The 15877-nt window shown below is 38.6% G+C and overlaps 1 protein-coding gene across 2 annotated transcripts in view; it reads left to right on the top strand.

The window, feature by feature from the left end:
• The window catches only part of tasora (transcription activation suppressor a), a 44707-nt gene extending 28917 nt beyond the window's left edge, over nt 1-15790 (top strand). Inside the window, exons 12-23 of one of the 2 annotated variants that reach the window (XM_067395769.1) lie at nt 35-107; nt 189-266; nt 2010-2591; nt 3805-4178; nt 4414-4540; nt 5177-6231; nt 6524-6646; nt 6760-6919; nt 7031-7139; nt 7973-8151; nt 9556-9711; nt 14305-15790. In XM_067395769.1, coding sequence (XP_067251870.1) covers nt 35-107; nt 189-266; nt 2010-2591; nt 3805-4178; nt 4414-4540; nt 5177-6231; nt 6524-6646; nt 6760-6919; nt 7031-7139; nt 7973-8151; nt 9556-9711; nt 14305-15521 — 4233 coding nt within the window. In that variant the 3' untranslated portion in view covers nt 15522-15790. Of the gene's footprint in view, nt 1-34; nt 108-188; nt 267-2009; nt 2592-3801; nt 4179-4413; nt 4541-5176; nt 6232-6523; nt 6647-6759; nt 6920-7030; nt 7140-7972; nt 8152-9555; nt 9712-14304 lie in introns of both variants that reach the window. The other variant, XM_067395768.1, reaches the window with a different exon arrangement.
• Nucleotides 15791-15877: the final 87 nt, after the last annotated feature.

The following is a 15877-nucleotide window of genomic DNA, read 5'->3' as shown; positions in this document are numbered from 1 at the left end:
GGTATAGGAGTTGAGTGTTGTCTTGTCACTGCAGGTGTTGGTGAATATGGTGAAGGACAGAGGTTTTCTCTTCTTGCTTTCTGGCAGTCAAATGGCCAACTCAAGTGGTATGATCTAATGATGGTGAAATGTCATTGGAAAAAAAAAAATCAAGCTTTGAAATATTTCAAATGTCTTTGATTTTATAGAGCGACGAGGCGGTTGGAAAATGTCCTGTATACAAGCACTTTTTATTTACCATGAGAAGCGAGACTTGTTAAAGAGCTGTGAGTATTTGGAGAGATGTACATGGTTAAAATGATGTGCACCTTCTTAAAAGCCAGAAACATATTTTATGCAGACACGTGAATGCTTGGCCAAAATATTGCAAACCCATTGTCTCGTTTAACACACATAGTGTGGCAAAAATAAATTTCATTAACTCAAGGAAGTAGATTCAAATGTCTGTGCTGTTAAACATACGTTATCATTCATGTAGCTTGTCATAAACACAGTTTACCTTATTTCAGCTAAGTTGATCAGCCAGCTTCTCTTCAAACTAAAACAGTTTACTGTAACAAAAATTATAGTAGTGAGTACCAATAGCCATGTTTCCATACAAAGTTGTGAATTTAACGTGTGAAGTATTGAAATATCGCACAAAACAGTTGTGAATAAATCAGCATTTCCATCCCATGTGTTTCCTGTGAAATTGGCGCAAAATCTTTTTAATATAGTTGCTGCAGTCGGGGAAGAAACTATGGCCCTTTTTTCCTTACATCATGAATGAGCGGCAGATGAAACTCAGTAAACACTGTCATGTTCTCTTGAGTTTGGTTGCTGGTGTTTGTGAGCACAATCATGAGAGACACTTCTGGGAGGCAATTAAACCAAATCTTTCTGATTATTTCAGAACCACCAAACCAACATTTGATATGCTATAATAATTGATCCGCTGGTTAGTCCAGTTAACCAATCTGGTGAGGCATAAGCCGCTTTTCCACCGTCAGGCTGAACAGTTCTCATTGCATAACCTTTCCATTCCGTGTTGATCCAGGCCAACTGGTACGGTTACGGTTTCATGTTCCACTGTGGGGCTGACAACGTCCGCTCTTTGGAATGAAATACAAAAGAGTCAGTCATTGCCTTGGTAACTCAGCGATTTAATGATGATATGAGATGTAAATAATGACCGCGTTATGGAGGATGATCATATATTTCTTATTATTATTTGTGTTTACGTCGCTCAAATAGAGTGCTCTGAAGGGAGCCAGCTACAGAGAAACTGGTATCCAGGCAACAAACAAGTGACCAATCCTGGTTGGCGACATCATTTCACGTATTCTACCAGCACGATTCAGCATAACCGTGCTGAGAATTACGGTCTGAGAATGGTTTGTAATTGTGCTGTGCTGTACCAGGCTCAAGTGGAAGCACAACTGGAACCATTCCTTACCAGTTTTTTGTTGCGCATTGAGGGAATTATTCAGTAATTGTGTTTCCATCATAGATTATGCACGTCGTCTTGTTATAAAAAGTGTATCCACCTCAATTGTTGGCAGATTTTTTTATGCACATTTTTAGAATTTATAGGCTTTTTTTATTTCAATATAACTTGATAGCATTTGTGTTTCATCTGTCATTTATGATGTAGGTTAAAAGAGCCACAGTTTCTTTCCCTGATTGCAGCAACTTTAATATTTATTTCAGGTATTTTGAGCTAATTTTCCAGGAAATAACAGTTTTCTTCCCTTAAACATGGGGTGGAAATGCTGTTTCATTCGCAAATGTTTAATGTGACATTCCAATTTTACACACTAGTTAAATTCTCAACTTTAAATGGAAACCGATATTGGCATTCAGAACACAACTATGTATGAAAAGCTAAAATCTACGTTTTCATATTAGCATAGAGTATGTTTCAGGCTCAAGTCTCAGTCACTGATCTAATCTTTTTTTTATCTTATTTTTTATCTTAATTTGTATTATTTAGTAATGAAACTAATTTCAATTTGTTTGTGTTTGTAAAGCATCAACTCCCTGCAAGCCTGTGTCATCAGACCATTGGGGTCCCATCATGCCCCAGCATGATTTGTTCATCTCCGCTCTTCACTACACCCTCAGCAAGGCTCGTAGTGACCCTCCTGCTGACCTCAGCGCCACCATAGAGCAGCAGGTTTACGACTACCTCACAAACCTCCATGAAGGCAAACCAATACAGCGCATTAGGACAGACTACGATCCTAAACTGGATGTCAGGGAAAAGCTCTTCCCTGCACCCAGACAGAAGACAAACTGGGAGGCCTTCATGCGGCCCTACATCTACAACCCTGCCGTGTTTGCAATGGTTCTGGAGAACGTGAAGAAGAAGGTGGAGGAGTTCCAGGTTCAGACCAACCTGAGTGCTGAGAAAGCACCCCCTCATGATAACCCAGAAAAAGTAAAAGAGCTACTGAAGCTCATTCAGCTGAACAAGAAGAGCTCAAAAGGAAAGGCAGGAGGTCCAGAGGTGATGGAGGACACCTGTGCACTTAAGAGGAAGGTAGATCTTGACGCCCTTGAAGGAAGCTCAAAACGACAGAGAAATCAACCCAATGAAGAATTCAGGGAAGGTGAGGCGAGTGAGGACAATCTTGTGAAATAGACATAGAATAAAGATGCAGCTTGATTTTAAGTTTATTGGTGCAGAGGTTCTATTCAAAATCTTGTTTGCATTGAATATTCGCATTTGAATTGTGTAACAGCCAGGGTAAGAAAATAGCATTTCCAGTATTTGGCCCTTGGGATTGATTTCAACTGACTTATTACCATTTAGGGCAGTTTTTATAATTACTCTATTAAATGTATCTGTGTTGTCTTTTAGGGCTGCCCCATCTGAAGATTTTCCTCGTCGGCTGGTAGTCGTTACATTAGCATTGTTCTACAGTACAGTAGATAGTTAAACCATAATAATGAGCTTTAAAATATAAATTCCCAGTTTGCAAAAGTAATGATTGTGAATGTGTCGGAAAAAAGGAGACTGTATGAACATTTTAATAATTTATTAATAAGCTAGTGTTTTCTGAATCAGTGTTGGCTGCAAAGATGAAATTGACGAAGCTGACACTCGCCATCTCCGAAGTATAGTGGATGTGTCACCTTAAGTTAAATGTCATGCAGTAAAGCGCGGCACTAATTTAGCTTCCATACTTTGCGCGAACACTTGGATATACATGCGTCTAGTAATTGCCCATATCTATAAAAGTTAATGTTAAAGTGAGCAGCCATGTAAAATGGTTTACGTTAGGGTACTACTAACATGCTTCAAATGATAATCCATGTTTGAAGATGATTAATGATAGTTGAACATTTGCATCACCTTTTTGGGGTCATCCTTTACCCTCTTGAAATTATTCCATATTTTGGATTTCCTCCCCAACATAATGATAATAAACATAATAAATATATGTTTTTAATAGTGACTAATCAAAACACTTCTGATTGAATTCATAAACTCAGCAGAAACGTGTGATTGGTTATAATGCTTAATGCTGGAAAAATGCATAAAAAGAAATGTCATCCAGCATGAGCAGATCTAAATGTCACAATCAACACTTAACTTTTAATTTACACATTTTGCTTTAAGCGCAACAACCATAATCGCAACAGCTGTTTTTTGTTCTGTTGTTTTTTTATAGTGTAATTGTGCAGTGGCATTCCTTATCTTGAATTTGGGGGCATTTTTGTTAATTTTGGTGGCTTCGGCCCATGTTAATTTCAGACCCTGGTTATAGCTGTATGCAGGTTGCTTTCAGTCATTAATTTAATGCTCTCCTTCATCAGCAGACGAGAGGCAGTCCACTCCACGTCTCACCAATGTTCTGAGCAGTGTCGGTATTCAGGACACAGACCTGAGGAAGGACAAATCTCAGAGTGCGCTGAAAGTCATGGAGATGTTAGACAGCCTTGGAAAGATCAGTCTTGACACAGACTTGCGCAAAGACAAGACCCAGGGGGCGCTAGAGGTCATTAAGTTGATAGACAACCTGACCAGAGTCACCACAGAATCACCTAAGGACACAGAGGTGAAGGACACAACGGACATTTCTGACGCCGCTCTGTTCGACAGCATGTTAAGACTCGGCCTCCCGACTGACCGTGACATTGACCTGAGGAAAAGATTCATGGATGATGAACCAGAGAGAACTGACTGTCTTGAGGTAGATCACTGTGCTCAAGCAACTCAACATTTCCACATTAAAAATCAAAAAACAGGAGCAAATATTTGAATACTACTGTACCTGGTATATGCTCTTTACTTAAATAATAGTTGCTAGTTTTGCATCTAGCCAAAGTATTGTTTCTTTTTATGATAGTTTGCATTTCTCCAGTAATTTGGTTAAAAAGCCATGAAGTCCAGGTATGGATTTTGATTATGTTTTTTTGCCATTTTAGGAGGAGACCGCTGGTAGCTTGAGTAGTTTAGAAGCATTTAGCCCTTGTTCAGATTCTGGTGGACAGCAGCGTGGCGTTAACCTGCTCGGGGAAAAGACAATCCCATGGGTACTAATACCCATCACAGGTAAAGTCATTAATGAAGAAGTGAAGAACACCGTAAAAATGTCTAATAATGATTTTGCAAGTCAATATCTGCAAAAAAAAAAAATTTTTAAGGTCAATTATACTATATTATATTATTATATTAGTTAAGAAGCCCAGTAGAAGTTCTAACATAATGAAATATTGAATATCCAACTCCCGAAACAACACGCTTCACTTTGGCCTAATTTTGTTTGAAATTACGTCACACCAGTTTGTTCTTTGATTTGCTTGAAGTATATCAGGGTATTAAAGGAAATTACCTTTGTTTGAACCCTGTGGCCGATTTTTCTAGATGATTTTTCATTACATTTCCACATGAAAGCTGTATATACGTAGTTGGAGGGAAACTTAATTTGTTTGAATGACCTCCAGCCGCAAATCAAGTTACCTTAAGCTGGTTAGTGAGACACCACCTTAAACTCAGTACATATATATATATTTATATATATATATAATATGTTCATTATATCAATAATGCACACTTAACACTGTTTCTGAGAATGAGTACTACACCGAGATGTTAAAAAATAAACTATAAAATGTAAACCTCAGCGAAGATGTTTATGTACATTGTTTATAGTTTTTAGAATCTTAATTTTCTTTATTGCTTGCTTAGGTCTGAAAACAGAAAGATATTCCCAAAGAAAGATGGACTATCCTGAAGATCCACGTTTCCTTCAGAGCCCAGTTGTATCTACACACACCACACCTGACAAGAAAGATCTCTCACCCCCCTACCAGCCTGACAGCAGCAACATAGTAGTGGATCTGGATGTACAGACTGCAGCAGAGGTTGAGGATGAAGACCCTGTTCCTGCTGCTGTGACCACTTTTAGTGATTGTCCTGCAAATGAAGTTGACCACATAGTCGATGAGCAAATCTCTGGCTTTTCCAGTGAGGTTGAGCAGCTCTTGAGGGGCAATAATATTTATTATGTTTCTTGCTTAAGCACTCAGGGCTCACGAGAACCTCCCCAGACTGCAGTTCTACCTCTTTCTGATTATGTCTCAAACTTCAACACTCCATTTCCTGTCTGCAACTACATCAGCTCTTTCCAGGACAGTCTGAAGATGTTCATAGACTCCCATCATGCCAGTGGACCCCTTGCAGCTCAAGAAGTTGTGTCTTCATCGTCTTCTGCGACAGAAGTTACTTCAAATGTCCCTGATACATCCTCCAACATTAATCCTTGTGCTTCCTCATCTTCAACCACTAAACCTAACACTTTTGAGTCATCTCTGAGACCATGTTCCCCTTCTATTGCCCTACCTGACTCAATGACACAACGGCAACATCGGTCAAGTTTACCTGAACCTGATGTCCACAAACCTCACCAAAAAATGTGTCCATTAGAGCAGGACTCAGTGTGCCAAAAGACCCTGGAAACAAACATCTCTAATAATCTCCATCAAAGCTCACATGAGATGAATGGTAGTTTGTTTGCTGAGACTACGGAAGCTGTGGAGGGGCAAATGGCACACCCTGCCGTGCCAGCTGAAGTCGCCCCGATGGAACACGCACATTCCGCCATCAGCAGTATCATTGATCAGCTACAGCCAGAGGTGATTAGTAACCTAGTGGAGATCCTTAAAGGAGTTCAGAAAAATTCAGTTCACTTCTACATCCATTCCATGGATGAGGAGGAGAGTGACGTCTGCTGGGAAATAAAGGTACATCTTTCTTATGTGAAAACATATAGTTTACTCTTCAAACTATACTGGTTTGTTCTGCTGTTTTTGGACCAGCTTTACACCTGTATTTAGTGCTGTCTACATGAAATTAGATGTTGGTAGTAGGTGTAAACATGGCCAAATAGGCATACATTTTTCACTGACTTGAAAAGGTGGAACTGTAGCTCCATTGTTGGTAAAACTTACTGTCAAGTGTTAAACGAATTGAGATGGATGTTTAAACTTAAGTCAAACTTAAGACATACTAACCTTGTACTGATATTTGTAACAGGAATATTTGAAAAAGTTGGGGGATTTGGAGTGTAACCCTCATAGTTTCCTTGAAAAAAGCAGTAGTCAAGATAAACTACTGGTCATCATTCAGAATATGGACATCGCCACACAGGTTCACAAGGTAAGTCGCAGCCCAGCGCTTAAAATGGATTTGTTGAAAAAGTTGATTCTGTTTGAATTTGGGAACCAGTTCCGTAAATGGAAAATACCAGATGTTGTGTTTTATACCCATAGATACCTTCATTAGTTTCCTTGAAGAAGCATCCATCTGTGAGCTTTGCTGGTGTAGACAACCTGAGTGACATTCAGAACCACACCTACAATGAACTCTTTCAGTCTGGGGGTTTCATTGTGTCAGATGAGCACGTGTTGAATCCAGCAGTCATCACAGCAGGTAACTCATTTTCAGGATGTTTTCAGGTATCCAAGCAAATAGATTTTTTTGTCGTTAGGTTTGTTCAGCTATTTAACAAGCATTTCAGCTAAGCCATTTTTCTGTTTTTAGAGAAACTTCAAGATATCCTTCAGCACATTGAGCAGCTCAACTCTCCTCAGAACCCCTGGAGGTGGAGGATACACTTCAAATCACACAAGAAACTCAGAGAGCACAGCAGGTTTGCCTCTAAACCATCAACCGTTTTTACAAAATAGTGACACAAACTATTTTTCTTTGTAGGGGATTTTACAGTTAAAGACCCAAGGACCAGATATGATAAATGAAGACCCGGAGTCAGTTTATATAAAAAAAATTTACTGAAGAAAAGTTAGCAGTTTCATCAGCAGAAGTCAGTTTCACCACTCAAAACTTCTTTTCGCAGGCCGCTCTGCCATACATTCTCAAAACAGCAGCAATTATACTCTTAACATACAGTATGTCAGGTTCAATGATTCTGATTGGTTAAGAAATAGATAAAATAGATACAAAAAAATCTCCACACATGGACTGATAGACAGAATCATATCTCCATTGAATATCCAGATGACACAAGGATCCTGGCTTAGGCACAAAGTGACCCACCAAGGTCATATATCAGCATTTCTAGGCTCCAGTTTGTCTAAAAGATGGTCATTTCATCTCGCCTGGATACCAGTTGTTCAGTCAGGACCTGTAACTATGGATACTGACACGCACAGATACACAGCTTCTTCAAGGTCTGAGCTGCTTGAGCTCAGAAAAATTTCCCAAAACATACTGATAACATGCACTTTCACTCAGTATGAAGTTTAGACAATATTCCTCATTATTCTCTAGTGATTGAAGGAGGAAAGTAAAATAAATGCTTTAACATATGCTTGAAGAAGTCATTCAAATCATTTAATATTTAGAAGGTTAAATGTTGATTAATAACTTGATTATAAATCACTCTGGAATCCACCCCCTTCATCTTCATGATTGATAGCACTGCAAGAACTCACCATGACCATGTTTTGCTTGTTCTGTCTCCAGGCTTAAAGCTGATGCTTTGAACCTGTACGAGATCCTCACTTCTTATGAGAAGAGACATATTGTGGAAATCCTGTCGTACCATGACTGTGACACTCCATCACGTAGAGCACCTGACCTTGATTGTCTAGTGGATCTGCAAGCAAGATTCATCAAGCAACGACACCTGATATTTCTCACAGGTGCCCTTAGACCTTTTTGACAATTTAAATACATAAGTGGACTGTATTATTGTTCATAAACCCTAGTGAGTTACATTTGCATATTGCATTATAAGTAGGGCTGTGCCTGACAGTGTGATTACCGCCACACCACAGTTGCAGAGTATCACCAGCAGTGTCTGTTAAACCGAGGTCCTGACTCTTTGTGATCATTAAAAATCCCATGGCACTTAAGAGTAGGTGGTGTTCTGGCCTTATCAACCATGGCCTTCTGACAATCCACATCCAAACCTCAAAAAGTTTTTCAGTCTGTAAATTAAATTTTAACATTTTAGGTAAATTAAACATTGTATGCTTATACATATACATATACATTTTAAAAGTTTAAACTTTTCGTTGCGTGTAAACTGATACATTTAGCCTAAGTCAACTGCTTATCGACTTGTTTTAAATAAATGTACCAACCTCTTTTATTTAAACCTGGGAACATCTCAGTGTTTACCAGCTTCCTCAAAATAAACCTGGCAATAGTGTTGTCAAAGGTACGGAATTGGGTATTTTAAAATGTTAAAAATGTGATGATACCAGCATAGCCTAATATTTTGAGCACTATTGAGCGGATTCTTAAACACCTGATTGGCCATTGTGTGTTCACACGCTTAACATATGTATATGACACGTATGCTACAATGATCAGCGCTTCCAAAACATATTGTAAATGGACATCTTTGATGCTCTTCACCGAGCACTTTCAGATTCACACGGAGCGTTGAAAGCAGGCATCTGTCAGCGGATCCCTAATATATCCGCTGATAGACGAATCCGCTGATAGACACCTGCTTTCAAATGCTCCAATGTATATCTGTGTATATCTGCTTGGTGAAGAACATCAAAGATGTCTACATTTGTCACATCAATTGTATAAAAGCCTAAATGCGTCCAGACTTTGAACTTAAACGGGGCTGGGGCATCTATTATTTTACTCTCACTGCTGTCTGCCATCCCATTAAAATCTTTTTTCTTAGGCTAGTTAACTAATGTTCACGTTCCCCTCATTCATGTGTTGAGCACGGTTTTGAAGTAGCGACGCTGGGAGCAGGGAAGTCTTTTAGAGCGCCTTATTTTATTAATTAGAATATCGATATTTGGCACCAATGTATCGATTCTCGTATTGCACAGAGAAGGACAACAATATATTGCCCTATCGATATTTTGTCCCACCCCTATTTAGAATACATAGTTCAAAATTCTGTTCTAGCAACCAGAGGCTGCATTTTGCTATTTTAGAATGTTTTTGTAGTGTATTTATCAATTGTTATCCAAAGGTAAATTCAAAGCATGATTTATGGTTATGGAACTATACTTGCCTGAAGTATGGTGAATGCATATGACGAAAGTAATGTTTGTTTAAATCCTGTCCAACAGGCTTCCAATTTGAGATGTTTCCCCACTACTCAAGCAGTGGCATCGTTATTGCCAATGTTGATGACGTAAAGTTTGTAATAAGCAGTTTAGCCAGTGGAGAAAATGTGGACACCATTCCATCTGCTGAGATTTACCCCACTCCTGATCCAGCGTCATGTAAGTGATTCTGTGGTAAAACCGTCTGACAACATCAAAACTACGTCTTGCTCTCGTTGTGATTGTACGTGGAATCTTAATGAGTATCCCAGTCGATCTGCTGCCACCATGATCCTTCCATGTCTCCTGAATGACCTTTATTATTCATCATAGAGGCAAGTCCAGCTAAAACTCAATGACTCCAAGTCCAGGAAATGCATGTAATGTCCATGAACTGATGAACAATCAAAATAGAAAATAACAGGACAAAATGGTGTTTTCTGAAAGTTAAAACAGGTACTGAACAAAAACAGCTCACAAACACAGTGGCATTATGCCATGATAATAATGACCACAATAGAAAGCAAGGCTGAGGAAAGGATTGGAAGGACATGGATGAACACCCAATAGATATCTTGTTTACCTTTGGGATCAACAGGTCTTTTGTATACATTCACCGCCGAATATAACCATGGCATTTTTGTAACCACACTTGCCAATGAATGTAAAATTTTAAGTACCTTGAAACTGTATCAAATATTTTTTATCCTTTATATTTTTTGTCCTAATAATAATGGGATTATAACTGTTTTCATACGAGATGAACCAACAACAGCTGTCGCAGAAATGTTAAGACGTTGTGAATTTCTTCCAAATATATTAATTTTGGTATTTAAAGGGGCTATATGTAGAATTCAGAAATCCTTGTTATTAGTGACACCGGTGGCCGTTAAGTGAACTGCAGCCAGTAACTTAATGCTTGTTCTCTCACTTGCGCACGTAACTCATAAGAGACTGTACGCAATTCAAGGCCCTGATATTCTTGCAGTGAAGTTCTTTTTCGTTCTTTTGTTGCATGACACATTGTTATTACAGTACAGAATGGCTCTTTAGGCACATTGTATGGTTTCATGTGCCACTGAACAGAAGAGAGGCTCATGGGAGTGTAAAAATCACATCCTTTTGATTTTCCTGGCAAAACCAGAGTCCTTCAAATAAAAATAAAGTCTACAGGCTTTCATAGACAACCTAGGAAGTCGGGGAAGGTTGAATTTAAGTTACATTACAAGCTGTTCACACATTGACAATAAAAAGGAATTAATACATTTAAATTCTTACATATAGCCTCTTTAAGATGTGGAGTATTCATGCCTAAATAAAAATAAACGGGAATCCTAGATGTATTTGTGGTGATAAACTGATGTTAAAGTTTTCTTAGTAGACCTGTAGATAATTTGCTTTGTTCTGAAACAAAGACAAATTGTTATCATGTGGCATTTTTTTCTTTGGTTTGGTTCACTTTCACAAGGCAACAATTCAAACAAAGCACACCAAAATACGTTTATGCAAGTCACATGTGAGACTTCTCATTGGCCTGAGTGCAACCTGTTTATGTCCAGGGATTCTGCTCACAGCAGCCGCCCTCTAACTGATAAATTGCATTTTATATAGTGATCTCAGACTGATTATTTTGATGCGGATCCGAGCATGATAGCCATATTCGTATATGCCTTAGCGAACCAAACTAAGGAAGAAAATGCTCCAGATTTAAAAACACTCCAAACAAGACACCCAAGACATTTATTATGCTGCAATTACTGAAATATACCTGCCAGCTGGCCAGTAACTTGTTTCATTTACTTGTCAAAAGCCCATTTTTACTCTTTTGGCTCGAGTGTTTGTTTTGAACCCTGTGTGTGTAACCTTTTGCAGGTGTGAAGACCATTGTCTGAAGATTTTGATTAGTCTAAAAGTTTCCAGAATGTTATACATGTCTTAAAAACACAAAGTAAAGAAAAGAAGTGTTCTATTTTAGTGTGTAAATACAGAAAAGTGTTTGTATTTGGACCCATAACTGTAACTGTTACAAAAAAAAAAAAAAAAAAGAAAAGAAATAACCCCTAAAATATAGGGCATTAATAAAATCTTTTGTATCTGGTTTAAAAAAATTCAATTGTGTACATACAAAATTCTTCCAATAAATATATTTTGATCAAACTTTCTCAATTTGTCTTAAACTTGCTCTGCATTTATGGTAGATGAAAATAAATAATTGCAAATAGCATCAGAGCTAAAGCAGATGACAGATGCTAAAGCCTAGTACAATAACTTTACAAACCACAAAATTAATTTTAATTGAGGTTTAACATGTCCATTACACAACGTGCATTAAAGTTATTTTTGCATTATAAACATTGGCAAAATGTAATTTCTGAATTTTGCCAATAATTTTGAACCTGAATGTTATTTATTTTGTCCACCAACATGCTGGTAGCCATTTTGTTGTCTGTAACTGTACAACCCGTATAGTACCATAGACAATACCATATTGACATGGTTAAAATATATGTTAAAATGGATAGTTCACCCAAAAATGAAAATTCTGCCATCATATACAGTGCTCAGTGTAAATGAGTACACCCCCTTTGAAAAGTAACATTTTAAACAATATCTCAATGAACACAAAAATAATTTCCAAAATGTTGACAAGACTAAGTTTAATATAACATCTGTTTAACTTATAACATGAAAGTACGGTTAATAATATAACTTAGATTACACATTTTTCAGTTTCACTCAAATTAGGGTGATGCCAAAATGCGTACACCCCACAACAAAAACTACTATATCTAGTACTTTGAATGGCCTCCATGATTTTTAATGACAGCACCAAGTCTTCTAGGCGTGGGTTCATTCCATTAAGTTGGCAACATTTTGCAACATCTATCTTCCATTCTTCAAGAATGACCTCTTTTAGAGACTGGATGCTAGATGGAGAGTGATGCTCAACTTGACTCTTCAGAATTCCCCATAGGTGTTCTACTGGGTTCAGATCAGGAGACATGACTTGGCCACTGAATCACTTTCACCCTGTTCTTCTTCAGAAATCCAACAGTGGCCTTAGATGTGTGTTTGGGTCATTGTCATGTTGGAAAAGTCCATGACGACCAAGGGCACGGAGTGATGGTAGCATCTAATCTTTCAGTATAGAGCAGTACATCTGTGAATTCATGATGCCATCAATGAAATGCAGCTCCTCTACACCAGCAGCACTCATGCAGCCCCACATAAGGACACTGCTACCACCATGTTTCACTGTAGGCACCATGCATTTTTCTTTGTATTCCTCACCTTTGCGACGCCATAGTTTTGAAGCCATCAGTTCCAAAAACATTTATCTTGGTCTCATCACTCCAGAGTCCCAGTCGTCTTCATCTTTGTCAGCATGGGCCCTGGCAAACTCTAGGCAGGCTTTTTTGTGCCTGGGCTTTAGAGAGGCTTCTTTCGTGGACGGCACCCATGCATTCCATTTCTCTGCAGTGTACACCGTATTGTGTCACGGGAAATAGTCACCCCAGTTTGACTTTCTACTTCTTTAGATAACTGCAGTGAACTTGCATGCCGATTTTCTTCAACCCTTCTCATCAGAAGACGCTCCTGTCGAGGTGTTAATTTCCGAGGACGTCTCTGTGAGATGGTTGCAGTTTTTGAATTTAAATTAAAATTTTTGTACCACTTTTGCTACAGTATTCTGACTGATAAGTAAAGCTTTGCTGATATTCTTGTAGCCTTCACCTTTCTGGTGTAAAGAAATTATTTTCTTGTGACATTTCTCTTCCATGTGGTACCATTGCTGACAGCATGAAATGGGAAGGGGGTTTAACACCCTTTTATATTCAGCTGTCTGCTGGACACCTGTGTAATGAATTTTTAGACTCACCTGTGGTTGAATTCTTGTTAAATTAGACATTTGTAGTCTAAAATTTAGCTTTTCTCCAGAGACTTTCAGTGGGGTGTACTCATTATTGCATCACCCTAATTTGAGTAAAACTGAAAATTTTGTTCTCTAATTTATATCTTTAACCTTACTTTCATTTTATAAGTTAAACAGATGTTATATAAAACTTAGCCTTGTCAACATTTTGGAAACTGTTTTTGTGTTCATTGAGTTATTGTTTAAAATGTTACTTTTCAAAGGGGGTGTACTCATTTACGCTGAGAACTGTACTTGACCTCATGCCGTTCCATACTAGCATGATTTTCTTTATTTGTGTTTACAGCCTTTGACTATTGAAAGGAATCTTGATAGGAGTTTTGCATTTTCAGTAACTTGATTTTATGAAGTTCATGGAGAAGATTACCAAATGCCTTTATGCAAGTTACATTGGTCAGTTTTTTGTCCAGGGCAGACCTGATTTCAAGCAGGTATCCAGAGTGCCAGGAGAAACTCAGTGGATTGAAGGCAGTTAGCTTTCATTAAAACCAAAATAGCATTGATGAGCTGACAGTAAAGATAAGGATGTCTATACTTGCACAGATGATGTATTGTGTTTGGAGAATGACTGACATGTTGGAAATGTAGAAATGACCATTAAAATGGTCAATTAAGGTACCCAAAGTTGTCTACCACTGTGTACCAGAATCCACGTTTAATGGTATATTCTAGAAATAAAACTTATTTCCATCAAAAAAGTTATCAGGAAAAATTTTGTAGAACAAAATTAAATCTTTGTTTAAAATTATGGTTCAAATTTCCTACCTACTATTTAAATGTTGCATTTCATTTGAAATTCTGACTGTTGATGGCCTGTAACCTCTCTCTTGTCCCTGTAGTGAGAGATGATAGCATGTCCATGGACTCGGACCAGGACTCTACAGATAACAGTGTATCTGTCACAACTAAGTTGAGCCATGTTGTTACAGACCAACACCCGTCACTTGCGACTGATCCGTACCCTCCTGTCTCGGAACCCTCTCTTCAAGACCAAGCAAACACAATTCCTGGGCCCACAGCAACCAGCGATATGGCAAAACAGTTAGACTTTAAAGCTCTCAGTGAAGCAATTTCTCAATTCAAGGCTTCCAAGATGCTTGTGGAGTCTGACGCAGGTGAAACTTCTTTTCGAGTCGATCCACACCAAAGTTTCCTCAATCTTGGTGATCAGACAGATTCCTATCCTCAGTACTCCTTGGAAACACACAGTCTGTCAGCTACTCTATCGGAGACACTAGTCTCCTGCACTTCCAACAAAATTGAATCAGCTGTCCCAACAATGTTCACTGGGGCTCCATTGAGCAGTGCTTCTGGAAATGCAGAGTTGGCATCTTCTGTTGAAGCTAGCCGTGAAATGGTCATGGCTAGCGGAGAAACGCCGTGTAGCTTCAAACCAGCCACACCTACAGCTGTGCCTATCATAGCAGCTGAGAATGCCAGCGATATATTGAATAATCCAGAACATTGGGAACAATCAAGCACAAGCTCCATGGACACTCGGTCAGACACGCCTAATACTGGGAGCAAAGCATCCAATAGTGGTCAAGCATCCAATGGAAGCAGTGTTTTGGAGAACCCCCCGATGACAGCAGTGGTCAATACTAGTTCCTTTGATCCACCAGTCAAGAACCAATGTGGGAGCAGAGGTTTTCTTCCCACACCTGGCAATTCTAGATATGGCATGGATTGTTTTTATCCAGCACTCCAGGGAAGTGGCTTAATATCATCTACACCTAGATCTATGGGTCTGAACTGCCCTAGATTTGTATCTCACAATGGTGCTATTGGAATCAGACATCCTCTTCTGAACTGCACGGTTTCCAACAATCTCGCAGTGGTAGGACCTCCAGTCTTGACAGGATTCTTGCCTAGTAATAACATGCATATGACGTGGAACAATTTGGCACAGGGGTCTGCATCAGGCCTTTGGGCTGCTCGCTATGGCTTGGATGCACAGCAGCTCCATAGGTCTCAGTTCATCCAGAATTGGCAGGGAAATCCTGCGTTCCAAGGAGACAGTTATCGTCCCAACAGGGGAGGATTTGGTGGCTGGTAAACCAGCAGTGTGTGTAGATAGTTTTCAAAATGTTTACAACTGGAAATCTCAGTTTGTCTTTTGTATGAGAAATGAAACATTTCCAGGTTTTCACTGAAAGTGAATTAAAAAGTGATTCATTTCATATTTTTCAGAGAACATTATATTTGTATTTTGCTTTTGCATGTTGGTCAGGCTGAACATGTTTTTTTTTCTTTTCCCTTTTGTGAAAAAGCTCAAGGCCTTGGTTTTAGTATTATTTTTATAAAGCCGATTAACATTAAACAACTTTACAACCAATCTTTGATATGAATGTGTCCAAATTGCTGAAATATTCTGTTAACTGAGACAGAAGTAATATTGAGCATTGATTTTAC

Source organism: Chanodichthys erythropterus, chromosome 10 (assembly GCF_024489055.1).
Source record: "Chanodichthys erythropterus isolate Z2021 chromosome 10, ASM2448905v1, whole genome shotgun sequence".
NCBI classification, from domain to species: Eukaryota; Metazoa; Chordata; class Actinopteri; order Cypriniformes; family Xenocyprididae; genus Chanodichthys; species Chanodichthys erythropterus.
The sequence above is the reverse complement of the archived record's forward strand: the minus strand, read 5'-3'. Positions and strand labels throughout refer to the sequence as shown.